This window comes from Pomacea canaliculata, linkage group LG5 (assembly GCF_003073045.1).
Source record: "Pomacea canaliculata isolate SZHN2017 linkage group LG5, ASM307304v1, whole genome shotgun sequence".
NCBI lineage: Eukaryota > Metazoa > Mollusca > Gastropoda > Architaenioglossa > Ampullariidae > Pomacea > Pomacea canaliculata.
The window spans coordinates 8,810,612-8,828,207 of record NC_037594.1 but is presented as its reverse complement, the minus strand read 5'-3'; the positions used below and the strand labels follow the sequence as shown (position 1 = coordinate 8,828,207).

At 37.0% G+C, this 17,596-nt stretch overlaps 2 protein-coding genes across 6 annotated transcripts in view; both read left to right on the top strand.

Annotated features, from left to right (window-relative positions):
• Positions 1 to 17,443, top strand: part of LOC112563487 — a 28,651-nt gene extending 11,208 nt beyond the window's left edge. For 4 of the 5 annotated variants that reach the window (XM_025237393.1, XM_025237396.1, XM_025237392.1 and 1 more), the window contains 13 exons: positions 528 to 2,219; positions 2,393 to 2,490; positions 2,874 to 3,104; positions 3,779 to 4,000; positions 4,467 to 4,530; positions 5,042 to 5,095; positions 5,967 to 6,130; positions 11,348 to 11,530; positions 11,704 to 11,795; positions 12,551 to 12,695; positions 13,300 to 13,451; positions 14,200 to 14,371; positions 14,941 to 17,443. In XM_025237393.1, coding sequence (XP_025093178.1) covers positions 528 to 2,219; positions 2,393 to 2,490; positions 2,874 to 3,104; positions 3,779 to 4,000; positions 4,467 to 4,530; positions 5,042 to 5,095; positions 5,967 to 6,130; positions 11,348 to 11,530; positions 11,704 to 11,795; positions 12,551 to 12,668 — 2,918 coding nt within the window. In that variant the 3' untranslated portion in view covers positions 12,669 to 12,695; positions 13,300 to 13,451; positions 14,200 to 14,371; positions 14,941 to 17,443. The remainder of the gene's footprint in view (positions 1 to 527; positions 2,220 to 2,392; positions 2,491 to 2,873; positions 3,105 to 3,778; positions 4,001 to 4,466; positions 4,531 to 5,041; positions 5,096 to 5,966; positions 6,131 to 11,347; positions 11,531 to 11,703; positions 11,796 to 12,550; positions 12,696 to 13,299; positions 13,452 to 14,199; positions 14,372 to 14,940) is intronic. The other variant, XM_025237395.1, reaches the window with a different exon arrangement.
• Positions 13,341 to 15,224, top strand: LOC112563947 (poly [ADP-ribose] polymerase 15-like). Its single transcript, XM_025238422.1, has 3 exons — positions 13,341 to 13,451; positions 14,200 to 14,371; positions 14,941 to 15,224. Exons 1-3 carry the CDS (start codon positions 13,341 to 13,343, stop codon positions 15,222 to 15,224), a joined length of 567 nt encoding a protein of 188 aa, XP_025094207.1.
• Positions 17,444 to 17,596: the final 153 nt, after the last annotated feature.

Here is a 17,596-nt window from a genome sequence, read left to right as displayed (position 1 = left end):
GAACTTTTGGGTATCAGTAGCTGAGTAAGTGGAGATCACTTTAATAAAGACAAGTATTACTAGCTTTCATAAGAGTTAACTTTTATGCAATGGTAAGTGTGACCAAACCAGCTTCTAGCAAACCCACTTACAGCTACAATACTGTTTAGCAGACAGTGAATCACATGAGACAAACATAGCCCAGAATGACCAAAATACACTGGTCCCCTGGTGAAGGACATTAGTCTCATGTACTTTTTATGGGACTCATATGTTTTTGGTATTCTGTGATGCTAGAGGCCATACCTTCTGGGAGTTCAAGCTTACTAAATTTATAACAAATCTTTAAACCATGTAAAAAGCACTTTCATGCATCTAAAAGACCGCCCTAAAACAATCTTCTAAAAAAACAAAGAGATTTGTGAGATTCCATCCATAATTTGAATTCAAGTGGCTAAATTCCTAGGCACTGATTTGGATTTTTTAGCAGTTTGGTAGAGCACTTTACTTTGAGTGGGTAGTATTAATTTTGATTCTCATGATTACAGATGCTGAGGCTGTGACCAAAAGGAAACACATAATTAATGAGCACCAAGTGGATGTCACTCTCTATTGTGAATGTTTGGGAATAAGAGGGGGAGAACTAGAGCCCAATGTAAGATTACCAGAGCCAGCTGCTTTGTCCGAATCTACTCAAGTCAAGATTTCAGCCATTAAAATGGCCCCTCGTGTGATGAAAAGCCTCATCTCTTTACTGGAAGAGCAAAATGCTCATCTGAGCATGGCAGGTCTACCAGAAGAAATTTGCCTGACCTGCTCTTTGACTCCAGAGACTGAAGGAGTCAGACAACTTGTAAAATCATGGGAAGAAAAAGTGACGGGGGCTTTGGACAGCTATTTAAAAAGTGTTGAGATGGAAGAACTTAGTGTTTCCGAAGAAGAGTATGCTGAAGTGACTGAGCAACTAAAGGAAGTGTCTGAGCATGCTGAAATAGATATTAACTTCGATCCTCAGAGAAGCATCCTTATCATTATCTGGGTTGGAGAAGATAAAAGGGAAATTACTAAGGAAGTGAAGAAAATTATTGAAGGGGCTCAAGTTAATGTGAAGAGAAAACACGAAGTCAAAAAGGAGCAGATGAAAATACCCAAAGGAAAAATTTTACTACTAAAAACACATTTAACTAACACAAGAGAGAAGTTTCCAGATTTGTCCATTCATTTTGATGATGAGAATGAGTGTATTGAATTTACAGGAGTTGGTGAAGTGATCACAGAGATGAAGCTCATAATAAGTGATTTCATGAACAACATGACATGTAATTCCCACATCTGGGATTCCCAGCTTATATCACAGCTGTTTGCTTTTCCTAAAGCAAGAGAAATGTTTGAGAGGGAGTGTATGAAGCAGGATCAAGACGGTGCTGTTGTGATTTTACCAGGTGGCTTTGAAGTGTACTCTTTTGATGAAATACTCGCTGAAAAGATGCTTCTTGCTGGTCGTAAATCAGTGCAGCGCAGAGTTGTCAAATTTGAAGATGGCATGGAAGATATAATTAAACTGGAGAGATGGGCACAAATGAAAGAGTCTGTTTTAGAGGCAAACAAAGAGCTCATGGTAATGGATGAAGATAAAACGGCCTTAACAATTGTCAGTTTAAACACAAACATCAACACATGCATCCAGCAGCTGAAGAGCTTCCTGGATGAAAACTTCATTCAGGAAGATACCCTTACAGTGGCAAAACCCTTCAAGACACTGTTCCAAAAGTACTTTTGGAAGAATTTTGAGAGAAAACGTGCTGAAGACAAAAGGATTAGGCTTGACCTCATGAATTTAAATGAAGATGATGACAGAGTTGTTATAAAAGGGAATGCATCCGCCATTCAAGAAGCAAAAGCTGTTGCAGTCAGCTTTATCAGAAGTTTGAAGTGCACAGCAAAGACTGTAAAGAAGCCTCTTTTCGATCAGTTCCTTCAGTCTTCTGACTGGAAACTTGTTCGTGAGGAGATAGAACAGAATCTAATGTGCAAGATTCTGATGCCAGAAGACAAATTTGATTGCTTTTTCTCTAGTTATGATTCAGATTATAGACAGTTTGGGGAAACAAGCTATCTCCCTGAAGATGTTGATGAAATTCCAGATGTTAGACAGTATGATGCCAATGCCTTTTCAGCAACATCTTTACCAGCAGGAGGAAAAGGACGCAGAAGCTTTGGCAGTACAAAGTTTCAAGCAGGTATATCAACAATTTAGCAACAATTATATATACTTCTCACTCACTCTTACTTGTTTACTCACTAATCACTATGCAAATAAAGATGTGCGACTTCTTTGCTTACTCAGCTGTATACACTCATTCATTAACATCATTTCTGTTATATTTTAATATATCAGAATATTTGTCTCCAGATATTAAAATCAAGGTTCCTGCAACAACGCCTAAGCTGATAAAACCTCCAAGGCCAAGAATCTACTTAAGCATCATGTCAGATATCACCAAAGAAGAAGTAAGAACTTAAAAAGCAAATATGTATTCATCCAAATTCTTTTAAATACTTTCTTATTTGATGATGTTCTTATCTTCTAGATACATTACTTATCTAGAAAAATCTACCTTTTTTCGTTTGTGAAAGGGGTTTTTGTGAAGGGATACTAAGCTGATCATAAATGTAAAATTATTTAGAAAGGAAGAATTTATGGTTTGTGAGAAAACCATTTTTCAAATAAGTGTGCATGTATCTAGACAAAGTTTCACACCACTTATTATAGTCATACACCTATGCCTGTTAAAATGGGATGGATCTTAAGAAATTCCCTCAGTGTACTGTCATTGTTGTTAAGGAAACATGATCAGGATTGAAGTTGATGATGTTAATTTTTTTTTTAATAGCATGATGTGCTGGTGAACTCAGCATCAGCGTCACTGCACCTGAACCATGGGCAAGTTTCCACAGCCTTGCTCACTGTTGGAGGGGACACAATACAGGCAGAATGCACTCAGCAATATCCACAGGGCATCCAGCCAGGCGAGCTTGCAATAACTTCTGGAGGAAAACTTTTTTGCAAGAATATTTTTCACTGCTGTCTGCCAGAAAAGAAAGATGAACAACAAATGAAAGATGTAACTATATGATATGACAATTAAATACTTGATTGTTAGTCATTTTATGGATTAAAATATCATAGTTAACCCAGGAGCTCATTATTAAGTGTTAGGCGCAGTGAATACTGACAGATTGAAATGGATGGATAGAGAGCAAGCTGTTTTATTAACCTGAGTGAATGAAGTCATTATAAATAAAACGATAAATAAATAAAAGAATAAGTATAGTGCATTCTTATTTGGCAAAGCCAGAAAAAGCTTATTTCCAGATAATGCATGTCAATAAAGTTTTGTTTATCAAATGGAATTCAAAGCTTATGCACATGATGTATCCACACTGTCTTAAGATTTCTTTCTTGGCTGCTGTCATTCTTCCAAAAGAATGATAAGTATCATTCATTTCATTGTCATCATTCATTATTTGACTAGTACCAGCTGTAAACCAGTATTTTACACTCTTTTTAATTCACACTTTATTAGGTGATGCATGAAGTGTTTATAAACAGATTGAGATTTTTAGGCAGGTAAGAGATGCCAAAATTACACAATATTCACTTCTAATATGAATTTGATAGATTAGTTAATTAAAGGATAGGTTTTATGTTGGTTACATTACTTAACCTGTATATATATTGAAAAACATTACAATATTTAATAGCTTGTTTTTTTGCACTTTTACTCTCTATTAACAGATTCTCACAAAAACCATGATGAAATGCCTTTCCGAGGCAGACACACGAGGCCACAGATCCATTGGTTTCCCAGCTCTAGGTGCAGGAAATCTTGGCTATCCCTCAGATCTTGTAGCTGAGACTATGTTCCAAGCCACTGTGGACTTTGGCCTCAAGAACCCGCAGTGCAAGCTATCAGATGTCTTTTTCATCCTGCACAAAAAAGATACCCAAAACAGAAATGTAAAAAAAAAGAAAAGATTTATAATTAAAACAACTGAAACTATATGTATATATGATTGATATATATATATACACAGAGAGAAAGAAAGCCTAAACTGTACAGACTGTACCATGTAAGCCTGGTAATATCAATAAATTTGACATTAATATGTATAGACCGGTAGCAATGGCATATTTTAACATTGTAGGTCAGGTCATAATACCATTTTTAAAGCTCTTTGCTCACATCCTAAAGCCTATTAATAGAAAGTAATACCTCATACTCAGTGACAAATGATAATAAGCATAAAAATTATAGGGAAATTATAGCTTTGTATGTAAAAATCTTTTGTATAAAAAAGGTGGTCTTGATATCTCTGTGTAAAAAGGAAATTCTGATGTATTCCACACACAGGTGTGCATACATCAGTATGTGTGTAGTAATAGAGAGTAAGTGCAAGCACTCATGTATACATGTTGGTTTCAGGCTTTTGAAGAGGAAAATGAGAGATGGAGGCAGGATAATACACAGGAGGAAGAAGTCACTCAAGGTAAACAGTTTAATCAGGTGGCCATATTATCATAAAATGCTTGTGCTTTGAAAAATGAGCCATCGACATCTACAATTTTTCAAGTCTGTCATCTACAAGTTGGTCGGTTCGCTGGGCAAGGAAAACCACTGTTGAAAGGAACCAAGATGTATACTTTGGCTTTGTGTATTTATCTGACCTTGGAATCCACAAAAGACTTTGTTTCATTCAGTATTGGCATAATCTGAAAAATACACTTTCTATTAAGTTTTACAGCAAACAGATCACTTAATTGTGGCTTAGCTTCACAATATAATATTTAAAAATACAGTTTCTTTTGGGATAGAAAAGTGTTAATTTTCATTAAATGCCTTACAAGAGCAGAATGTGTATATAGGCATATGTACATGTGCTTTTGAGAAATGAATGTAATGTAAAAGGATTTCTTTTAAACACTCATTTCCACAGTAAAGGTGACTGTGCATTTAACAGGTGAGATATGGATTTATTAAAATTCTTTGATTTGTTTCAGAAGATGAAGAAGACATTTCACAAAGAAATCCAGATGCCATGGGAACTAAGCGCTGTAAGTTAATGGGTTTTTTTTTTTACCTTCTTTGGCTAGGAGACCAACCCTAAAGATTGTTTAATCTTCTGACATCTTTCTGCATTGTAAACAATGACTATTATGCTAGTTAGGTGTTGGTGCTTATCAGCCATGCTGATTGTGAATTAACTTTGAAATGCTGTATGTCTCCCATAGCACCCACTAATATGTTGCATGACGAACCTGACAAAGCAACAGACTTGCCATGTTGCCCCAAACCAAAATCAATTCCTCATCAACACTCCTGCTGAGCTTCCTCTGATCTACATCCCTAGAATGGACAATACAAAAATCTCAGGGTCTTCACAATAGTTCTCCTTTCATCATCTGTAGACCCCAGGATGACATTGTAAAGTGCACCTGATACTGGCCATTATATCAGAGGAATCTCGGCATAATCTTGGATCTATGTGTTTACTGATGGGTCAGAAACAAAAACCATAACAAGTGGAAGAGCAGGACGTGTACACATCCAAAAGGATAGACAGACACCTCTGTAACAATAAAATAAAGTATTGCTTGAGCTACACTGGAGATGTTCAGGCCCTCTTATAGGCAACATTCATGAGACAGTCCTTAGAGTGACTACCCAAAAGTTGTCATCTTTGTGTTGTTTATTCTGGAGACCCTTTCAAGAAATAAATTCTTGCAAAAGCTCTGAGGTATCCAGAATGTAGTGGCTATATCCCTGTGGATTCCAGCTCACCATGGAATGCTGAAGGCAGCCTCATTGAATTTCAAGAGGATACCAGCCTACATTTTCATTTTTCCTGAGAAGAAGATTTTGTGAAATTAGAAATGCAAGATAAATTGCTGCCATTATTTTTATTTATTTATTTTTTCCTTTCAGGGTTATTTTTTAATGAGACTGCAAAGACAGTGAAGCTGATGTTTGTTACTCAGGATGCTGTCACAATGGATAAGGCTGAAGAAGAACTTATGAACCACTACCGAAAGACAATTGTTGTTAGCCAGTTTGATGTGCCTGACCTTGAGAGGTGGCAAGAGGATTTCGTAAGTTTCTAGGACATGACCTTGAAATATGTTAAAAGCAAGAATTAATGAAAAATATATAATGGTTTTAACTCTTGCAGCATTATTAACAAACTCTGGTGAATACAAGCATAATGAAATAATTTATGTACCCAGCAAAGTCATTAAGTGTTTTCAACTCGGAGAACTACAAGAGGAAATTGTTATGAGACCAGTCCAGTCATTTTCAGTTTGCTTATGCTAATGTCATCTCCATTTATGAAAGATGGATAATTCATAATTTCATTCATTGTGTACTCACCTGTGGATCTGATGGTGTATATTTAATGGTGAATTTGTCCTTCTTAATGGTTACACCCTAGACCACATAGCTCAAGGTTGATGATAATTTCTTGACTTTTTTAGTAATAGTAATTATCTGACACTTGTTTAATTGCCTTATTCCTTTCTAGGTCACAGTTAAAACTTCTATATTATAGAGATGACAGTGGTGCACATGTAATGGAGTAGGTGATAATGTAAATTCTACTTGAGTCTATTTGAATCCCCTTACTGTTGATAGTATCCTTGAGGCAAAATAGCAGCTCACCACCCATTCACAAACAACTCATCTTCTAAACACCTCTGATTTCACATGTAGGCAGGACAATGCTTATTCCTGTTCTCTCTTAATGTGTCTAGTCTCTATAACACAGCCTTCTTTTTCCCCTGACTTGTCTACCTCCTTTCTCTTTTGTCATGTGGCAGAGTGGTGACCTTCCTCTTCCTCCCAGAGCCAGAAATGTGTACTCGCCCCAGACAGTGCTCAGAGCAAATTAGTTTTACAGAGTATTAGTGCTATGAAAGCACAAGAAAAATTTTTTTTAATTGCTTATCAGTCTACCCAAGTATGTCAAGATAGGCAACACCAATATCACCCTCTTGTTACCTGTAGCCGGACTGACTGACCCTCTCGCTAACACCCTCTACCTTAGCTTAGTGCCAAATCAGTCCGTTCCTCTTTGGTCTTACAGGTCTTCGAAGAGGACGGAAGTTCCCAAGGAGAATTTTCCACTCTAAAAATTCTAGCTCTCGTTAGTCGGGTGTGTTGTCTAGTCTTTTACCTGCCTCGCGTTGTGTTCTTTTTTTACCAATCCATTTCACGCACCCAAACTCAGCCGACCTTGGAGTCCACAAAAGACCCTGCTTTACTTTCTCACACTAATTAAAGTGTCTTTTCAATTCCGCCGGACCTTCAAGCGTGTTCTTTCTCTGCTGCTGTGTCTCGACTACATACAATGACAATACACAGACCTCACTCGCACTAGCAGTATGCGTTCGCACGACGGAGACATATGTATGACACACTAGCACCCGTTGGCACTAACACGCTCACACAGGTATTTAGAGTTCAAAGACATAAATTTATTTACATAATTTACATAAACAACTACCGTACCTATTCTAACCTACCTGCCTATCTCGTCAAAACCTAACACCTATAACTCCGTGGGGTGGGGAAAAGGAGATGCTAAAGTTTGTGTGGAAACAAGTGATAGCAAAGTGGAAATATTTAATCACCGAAACATAAAGGAAACACTGCAGTATGAGTTCTCCTCTGTGTTTGACAAGACAAGCACTCAGCAGGACATATTCAACTCTTCCATCCATCCCCTACTGGAGCATGCCATCAATGGTGAGAATATCTCCATTTTTGCATATGGACCAAGTGGAGCAGGCAAAATCTACTCTACGCTGGGCACAGAGAAGGACCCTGACATGATACTCAGAGTTGTCCGCAAAGTGGAAATATTTAATCACCGAAATATATAGGAGACACTGCAACATGAGTTCTCCTCTGTTTGACAAGACAAGCACTCAGAAGGACATGGAGCAGGCAAAACCTACACTACGCTGGGCACAGAGAAGGACCCTGGCATGATACCCAGAGTTGTCCACACCCTTTTCCAAAGCCTGCACACACAAGGCAAACCTTGTGAAAAGCACATGGTCACATTTTCATTATTGGAAATCTACAATGAGAAGGTCCAAGACTTATTGAACCCAAATGAGACAGATCTGCCTATTGGAGAAGACAGCAGTCATAACATATTTGTGGCAGGACTTACAGAGAAGCTCACTGGTAGTTATAGAGTTCTTCATTGTTGTTTGGACCAGCATCTCATAACAGGACAGTGGCAACCACAAAGTTAAATGACCATTCCAGCCGCAGCCTCAGCATTGTTCAGCTTAAGGTTCATTACCTGGAAAGACAGCAAAGTGTTTCATGGCAAAATTTACCTGATTGACTCGGCTGGCTCTGAAGACAACAGGCGAACTGGAAACAGTGGTGTCAGGTTGAAGGAGAGTGGAGCCATCAATAAGTCCTTATTTGTCTTGGGAGAGGTGGATGATGCTATCAACAATGGCCTGACCAGAATTCCATACAGAAATAGCAAGCTTACACGTCTTTGTCAGGATTCTATTGGTGGCACCTGTCACTCAGTTATGATTACCAACATTTCACCTGAAGAGTCATTCTATTTTGACACATACTGCACACTCAACTTGGCCAGCAAAAGCTGAAGGGCGATTAACAACAAACTACCTTCCATCTCTGAAGTCCAGCCTCCGAGTGAGAAACCAAGAGACTTGAAGCTTAAGGCTTAAGCCACAAATTCGATACCATCAACGACTTGGATGAGCTAAGGCGAATCATGCAGCAGTTTGAATGGACATCGGACCACCAACCGCGAAAATAGACAGCTACGACGAAGGCGGCACAATCAGTGGACGAAGTGACGGCTTGAAGGCGCAGCTGTGTCAGTTACAGCGAGAAATGGCAGAGATGAGAGGCAGGCAACCCGACGATGACCAATGACCCTGCCACCCGGTCCGCGACCACCCTCCTTGGGTGCATGATGTCTTCCATCCTATATACACCTCCCCACCCCCAATAAAGAAATGTCCTCCTCGGCATTTGACCCCATGCTTTAAGCCATGAAAAGTAAAAAAAAAAAAAAAACCAAACTGATAGACCTGCTACCCTATAACATACAACTAAAACTACCGTGAATCATGAAAACAAGATAGAAATAAAAAAAAATAAAAAAACATTATATACACATGTGACGAGAGTTTGTAGCACTGAACGTTAGTCCTTCTCTAACATGCAGGCTTTGATGGCTGCTGCTACAAGCCAGTCCGACACATAGTTCATGTTCACGAGTGCCCTAAACAATATTGTAGTCTGCCTACAATTGTCTTCACTGCTCCTGCGGATGCCGGTGAAGGTATTGTCTGCTGCTGGCTTAAGTACTCCCCAGAGCGTTGCCAGGCCGGTGCAGTTACCTGTAGCAAGATAGAACGTTGAGCAAAACTCGATGTTGAAAGCGGGGCACGCGAAGAGAATGTACTGAACCTTACAAGAAATAAAATACTACAAAGTTACATTTAACAGTTGAGAAACAAATGAAACTTTTAGGTTAAAATTATTATAGCTTTCAAGTGATGTGGATAGTGGACTATGTTTGATATCCTTGCGCGAGAGGGTGTTTGATCGTCTGCTAAAGAGTAATAAGTCAAATTTAAATAAAAATAACATGAAAAAGCTAAACACATTAAACTCACGCTTTATAATTTGTTTTACTCTAGAAAAATACTACGAACATGTCTGCTAATCCATTCAACGACAATAGAAGATCCATAGTTTCTAAGCATGAGCATACCTCGCTTCAACGTCGAGTCCAACGTCGACACCAAGGCGCAAGGTGCGCATGCGCAGACAGGGCAATTTGTGGGCTTGAGACGAGCATGAGTCCGAGATGAGGTGTTGACCATGTGTTAGGACAGAATATGTCTTGAATTTAACAATATTGTCAATTGTGGTCAGTATCGCAATTCGCAAAGTTCAAACATTCGAATTAGACAGCCAACACTGTTCAGTGCGCACTGTGAGAAGGCAATTCGTGGGCTCGTGACATCGGTCATACGCTGCGTCCGCCCTACAGTTGACTTCGAACTTCCACAGTTCGTACGAAGCTTCACTGTCCTTTGGCTGATGCGCACCACTGAAAACCGAAATTCTCGGCATTCTTGCAGGGACAATAAGATTTGCCCCATGCACCCTTGTATCGTGTTCTGTCTCCATTCTTTCACCACCAATAAGTCCCAGACAACACTGCCCACCCGCTCACCTCTCTCTCTTCCCGCTTTCTCCCGCTCTTTCCTCGTCACGTGGCTGTCCCCCTGCCAGCGACCCCGTCGCCCGGTGTCACGTGCTCACGAATTGCCTGAGCCCACGATGGTTAGCAAAAATAAAAAATGCTTAGATCAGTATCGCAATTCGCAAAGTTCAAAAATCCGAATAAGACAGCCAACGCTGTTGTTGTGCTCAGTGCTATCTTGGCGGAAATGACCCGTCAGTGGTGGACATGACCTGTTGACCCCTGCTCCTGCGCACTGCCACCCGGCCAGCGACCACCCACCCCCCCATCGCCAGCCTCCACCCTTCTTGGGTGCGTGCTGTACGTCTTCCATCCTACTATATACCTTCTTCACGAACTCCAGAAATTACAGAATTCTGCTGCTTAGAGCTAGGAAATGGGACTATGTCTTTCCTCTCCTTTGTTTTCTGCATTGGCTATTCATCCGTTCTTGCATTCAGTGTAAACTGTGCTGTTTTAATTTCTTTGCTGGCTTTTGCCCTAATTCTCTGAACTTCACTTCCCCTATATCTCAGCCACACTCTTCTTCTCTTCGTTTGACGACCATATGCTGCCTATCCCTGTCACCAGAAGAACCACATATGGTCACTAGATTTTTAGCTACTGTGCTGCAAAACAGTGGAACTCTCATCCCTTCCATATCCGCCATCTATCCAATATTGAGTCCTTTAAATGTGTGCTGAAACACATTTGTTTAATGAGCATTATACCTTACACCAATCAACATTAACTATCAATAGTTATGATTATAGCTAATTGACTAGTTTGCCTACTTGTCTTCCTTTTCAGGTTTATAACACTCTCCATCCTTACCATTTGTTTCCTGACTCCTCTTTGTTTTATTACTTGTATTTATAGTTGTTTCTCCTTCTTTCATTGGTATATTGTCCGTGTCTCCTACTTGTCTCAAGCACTGAGAGCATTCTACTTTGTGAGCATGATTATGTGCTACATAAATCACATATGTTTATTACTTATTATATATCAACTTGGCCATGGCAAGAGGTCACATTTATCTTGTTTTCATTTGCAGATTAATGATCTTGTCAATGGTTGCAAGGTAGCGCTTGTTGATCTCACAATCAACTATGACTTAGGAAGACTTAAACTAGAAGGACTACGTGAAAAAGTAGACAGTGTACCTGTAAACATTATAATGAAACAGGCAGGGGATCGCATTCAAGAAGACAAACTAGCACATCTAATGGCTAAGCAGGTGAAAATTTTAACTTCTACCTTTTTTTGAATGTCCAATTTTGTCTCTGAACTACCTCCCATCAAGATCTTTATGCTGTTTTATTTATTAAAATGTAGCTTAGATAGGATCTTACGTTTAATACTTACAATAATTTTCATTGTCTGCAATATTTGTTGCTGTTTTCTGAGCAGATTAGATGGTACTTTGTTGAGGTTTACCAAGCAGATGAAGAGCTATTGGAATATGATGTCCGAACAAGTTACAGAATAGAAAGGGCATACAGGTCAGTAAAATATATTTGCTATATTTTGCTTTAAAGGATAGTGATTTCCAATTAATTTTTATGTTAAAACAAATTAAGCTATGTTCAGAACTGAAGTACATTAATTGTGAAGCATATCGTAATTTAAATATTAGAAACTTATGAGAATTTTAAAGAATTTTTTTGTGTCTTGTTTGCTTATTAATGTACGACATATAATTTATGTTGCTGCTTTAAGATTGCAGTATCTAAGTTTACTATATTAAAACATGGGATTGCAGTAAGTTTGATTTGAATTTTTAAAAACAGTGTTAAACAAATAATTAAAGGACGGGTGAAACCATCATTATGACTTATGAGCATGTTTGTAGAGATTTTTTTCTCTACATGATGACCAGTTTGCATTTAAAAGAATGATTGTGACAGTTCAAAATCTTAAAAGTCATTCCTAGAATTAAAGTCATTTTATTTTTTTATACTTAAAGGAATTCTTTTCAAACTGAATGCATAGGTTTAGAATGTTATTGTTCCATGCTGAAAAGATGTGACACTTAGAGCTTAGACACTCTGTGCTTGACTGTTTATGTAATGAAGAATCTTGTTACACTAATTTTATTATCACTGTATATTTTTATCTGCTCTTGCAGTCTCATGAGCCATTAGAGAATGGTGCTATATAAGTAATTTTTGTTGATTGATAGATGTCCCTTTTAGTGGGAAAGCAAAACAGATGTCCAACCAGCAAATTAATTTATAATATATTAATTTATTTTCAGGGATGGAAAGCATAAAGAATTCATCTTTGATGACCAAAACCAGGCTTATGTTGTTGATTTTACCAAGATGGAAGAGAAGCCAGAGAATCCTATGGTTGCAGATGAGGTGACCCTTTAAGAATTGTGAGGAAAAATTTGATACAAGGCAAGTCTTTTAAAAAGTTCATGTAGAATATTAATCATCTGATTATGAAAAATGAAAGACTATTTCTCATTTGTTTGGAGTCTCTCTACCAAACTTCAGTTAATTGCAGTCCATGTATAAATTGATGACCATCTTTGCTAATCAGACTTTTGTTTCTGTGTTCATCTTGTCCTGGCATGTGATCATTATGCAATGCTGATAAACAAGTTTTTTTTTGGCCTTAATATAAAAGACTAATGATTTTTACAGTAGTTTCCAAAATTGTGCTTTCTTCTAGAAAAAAGTTAGGACTATATATAATTCTCTAAACTAGAGAGCATTTTAGTGTTCAGAGAACGGAGAAAGTTTGTTCATGGTAATATCATCCGGTGCCCCTTTGGTCAGTCAAGGCTAAGGAACTGATGATCTTCCAAATCTGACACAATGTAATTTCTTATTTCAGACAGGACAAGAAGTTTGGTAATGTGTTTAGCATTGATTTTCTGCAGACTTGTGGAATTAGTTTGCTCTGCCACAAGTGCCAAGCGTTTACTTAAAAAGGCCAGTAATTTTCATAGGACTGTTTACATAAAAATATTTAAGAAATGATAACTTGTCTGTGCAGATATGTTGTTGGATGCCCCACTACCTGACACTTGGAGTAAGATGGGAAATGCTGATTTGGATGTTGTACCTGTTAAGTCAGGCACTAGAGACTATGAACGTGTAACAGAGCTGTTCAAACAAACATGTACCCAAATGACAGAAATCCTGAAGGTATATATGGTTATACAATTGTATAAAATTGTAAATACAAAAGTTATTTTAAGGCTTGCATGCCTGCATATATGCTGTCTGCCTCAGAGGGCAACAAGTCAGCATGAAGTGTGCTGAAGGATTCCTGTACAAATTTGAATTCTAGTTCAATTCCTATTGAATTTTCCTTTTTTTATTTCAGGCTAATACATTGTGAATAGCAGTAGAGTGGATAGAGTGTCAGTTGTAATTTTTGGTGCTAGCATACTGGGTAACCAGAGCCCTAATTATACAAAATAATCTTAAAAGTTAGACAAAAATATGAAACAATCTATTTTAGGAAACTTTGCAGTAGTCCATGTGCAGCAGAATTTCGATTCTGCCCTTTTATGAAATCTTGAAGTCTGCTTCGGGAAAATTCTGACATCTGTAAGGTGCATGCTGTACTTGTATTTTTATTAAAAGTTGTGGTTCTTGTATAGAGAAATACAATATACTTGCATGGAGCTATACAATATAGTGGTACAGAGCTTGTATTGAGCTATACAATATACTTGTTGACAAATAAAAATAATTGTCATGGCAAGGATAAAAGACTTGACAAGAAGCCATGTTTGTCTATGGTTGACACTTTGGACAGAGTGAGAGGTGGAGATACTTGTGGTTAATTATCACGTAACTCTAACAGGTAAACATCAAAGAATGTGATAATGTAATCCATGAGGCTAGAAGTGATCTTATGATATTTATGACTAATTTACTATTTCAGATTGAAAGAGTTCAGAACAAAACACTGTACAAGCAGTATATGGCCATGAGGCAGCAAATGCTGAAGACATGCAAGAAACCAGAAAAAGAGAACTTATGGCATGGAACCAATGAAGAGGCAGCACAGGGCATCATCAAACATGGTTTCAACAGAAGCTACTGTAATCTAAAATGTATGTCCCATACATACCTATTATTGAAAGTAAAGTGATGAATAACAAAAGAAACAGTCATGTGCAAGTTTTTACTAACATATTTTATCATTATTGGTCTGCACAGAGAGTGCAGTCTATCATGGTAGTGATGCTGCACATTATAAATTCACATTATCATTATATTCTTGCATTTGCATCAGCTGATTCCTATACATTATAAAAGTATTTTTTCAATGTCAGCTAAAGGCATACTATTTACTTTCTTATGTCAGATTATTATTAAAGACTGTTGTGTATGACAGCTTACAGTCTGTATATGAACATGTAACAGATGTAAATAGTTTATTAAGAAATGCCAGTGCTGCTATGGTGAAGTGTTGCCTAACCCTGTTCCCAACTTTGCAGTTCTTATCTGATGATTTTTTAGCTAATGAAGTGACTGGATATTAAATGATACATGTAATCTTCATAATGGAACACAAAGCACCTGATAAAGTAAACTACTTTTGTAAAAGCATTTTACCACAGAGACATGTAAGTTAACAAAAGACCAAAGCAGTATTTGCAAATTTTGGTTCTTTTAACAGTTTGCGCCTATGGACAAGGTGTTTACTTTGCCACAAAAGCAGACTACTCCAGCAGAGATCAGTATGCAAAGGCAGACAGCAGTGGGGCCCGCAACATCTTCATGTGCAGGGTTCTTGTTGGTCAGTACGTGGCAGGATCCAAAGAAATGCGGGTGCCACCACCCATACCTTCTACAGATGGCAAACACTATGACAGCACAGTTGATGACGTCAATGAACCAAATATTTTTGCTGTCTACAGTGATGTGCAAGCATATCCAGAATATCTGATCAAGTTCAAATAAATTCAAAGACAAATTCTGAGATAAAGTTACATGGCTGCTCCTGAAATTTCCTACAAAGTTTATGTTGTATTTTTAAAAATCATTTTGTAGGTGATTTATATTTTCATATTTTTTGATTGCATTCCATACTTGTGCCACTTACCTATAGGTACAGATAATAACTTGCACCAAAGAATGTGGATGGTATTATTCAAATTATTAAACAGTATAGTTAATGGAATGTTAGAGTTTGATTTATTTTGGACAGTCTAGTGTACACATTTCCAGTTATAACATGGTAAACATAGTAGGCACATACTTTCTTTTCAAAAAATGTAGTGATTATCACTGACATTCCAGTAAACAGTTAAAAAAAATTAGAATAATCATCATGGGTCAAAGTCACTTATTACAGTATTTGCAACATTTTGTATTTATGGCTGAAACTGTATACTTCTTCAAGAAGACAGGCTTTAGTTCTTAAAATCTTTTAGACCATATGCTATTTTCAAATTAACTGCATAGTTTTGATATACCCTCTACTTTTCTATTCCCTGTGTTTCTTCAGCAAAGTTGTTTGTAATTTCTGTAGATGTTAAAAGGAAACTTCTACTTGGACAATTAAGATGACTTTTAAATATGAGAGGTTGTGCAGTCTGTGTAATGTTCAAGAAATAGGAGTTATTTCTTTACCCCTACGAGCTATGCAGGAGCAGCGCCATCCATCACATTCTGTCTACGAGCACTTCCAACACTCTTTTCTGTGCATTTGTTCTATCCAGGCTTGATTACTGTGACTCCTTGCTTACTGGGTGTCCTGCTATTCCTTTTTCACACCCTTCCCTGCTCATCTTTATCATGCTACTCTCAGTTCTTGTTATTTGGTTCTTCTTTTATGTTTTCTGTACTTGTTTTTATTCATCATTAGTACTGTTGCTTTCTTAGTTCATGTGTTATTTGTTTGTCTTCCTGTCCCTCGGATGCTGTCCATGTCTATTTTAGTAGAGGCCCAAACGTTTTGAAGTTCCATGATCTGCTCAATTTAAACAATATCTTATTAACTGAAAGGGCACATTTCATTCAAATAAAATATTTTATTACCATAACAGGTGTTTGAAATAAACATTTTTTGTTGTGAAAATGTTATTTGAAGGATTTGTTTTCACATGCTGCTTTATCATAAGTTTCATTACTTCTATTATAAGTAACAGCAATATCTACTTTATAGTATTAGCCATGTCATTTGGTGGTGTGGAAATATGTATGATGAAGGATATAGAATATAGTAGAATAGTGCTTGTATTTGTGGAACTGTAAACCTGATGCTATTGAAGAATATGTTGAAATGCACAAGTTTCCTGGAAGAAAATATCGAGCTGCCTGAATTGGCTGTGAACTGATAGCAAACATAAAACAAATTTTGTACAAGTTTCTAGGCTGTTGGATAAGCATCTAAGTTTTCTTCAAACCATGAAGGGTATTAAGACTTTTGAAAATATTACTTTATACAGTATGTATATAGCATTTTGCTTCTAAATGATATGACAGGGAAATGACAACTATGTAGATGTACAAGAGTGGCTGGATATTTTTTTATAGGCAACATTAAGCAGTCCAGGATATGTATATAGATGAATATGTATTTGCAATATTTTGTCTTTCATTATTAAAATTTAACTGATCATTTTACAAATTTTCAAAAACCTTTATAAACTTTTGTAAATCAATAAAAGTGCTGTTTACTGAGGGAAAATAAAAAAATATAAATGCTTACATTCATTAGCAATTTTATAGTTATATGAATATGAATTTTATAATATTTGCTTTTATTTAAATTTACTGAGATTTGTGTACTACAATATAATGATATGTAACCATTTAATTTCAGATAGTGCTTTGTGTGACCTTTTAAACTTCATCTAAATACATAAAGTGAACATACTGAGAGAATGAGACTAGTCCTTCTAGCTTTGCAGGTTTGCATGTATGTGCAAGTGCGGAGACCTATGAGACCAAACGCCTGATTGATCAGTCTTTTGGTTAAATTACATTAGGACTCAAAACGAAAAAAAACCTGCACTCAAGAAATAATTATATGGTACCTGTTCCACAGAAAGAGTTCAAAATTCATGTGGATATATAATTTTCATTTATTTGTATCCAGTGTATGCAGCTCATTGAAGTTTATAAATAAAAACAATTCATTTTATTGGAAAACAGAAAAATAAATGTCCCTTAAACTTGTATGTTTTGACATGTATGAGCCTACAATGAATATTCTATTTTACAATATGAACTAAGTATACCTTTTGCTCTTACTGTTACTTGAATGCTGCATATGACATGCTTAACCATGACCTTATGGAAGTGATCGCAAAGGGACTGGTAGTGGT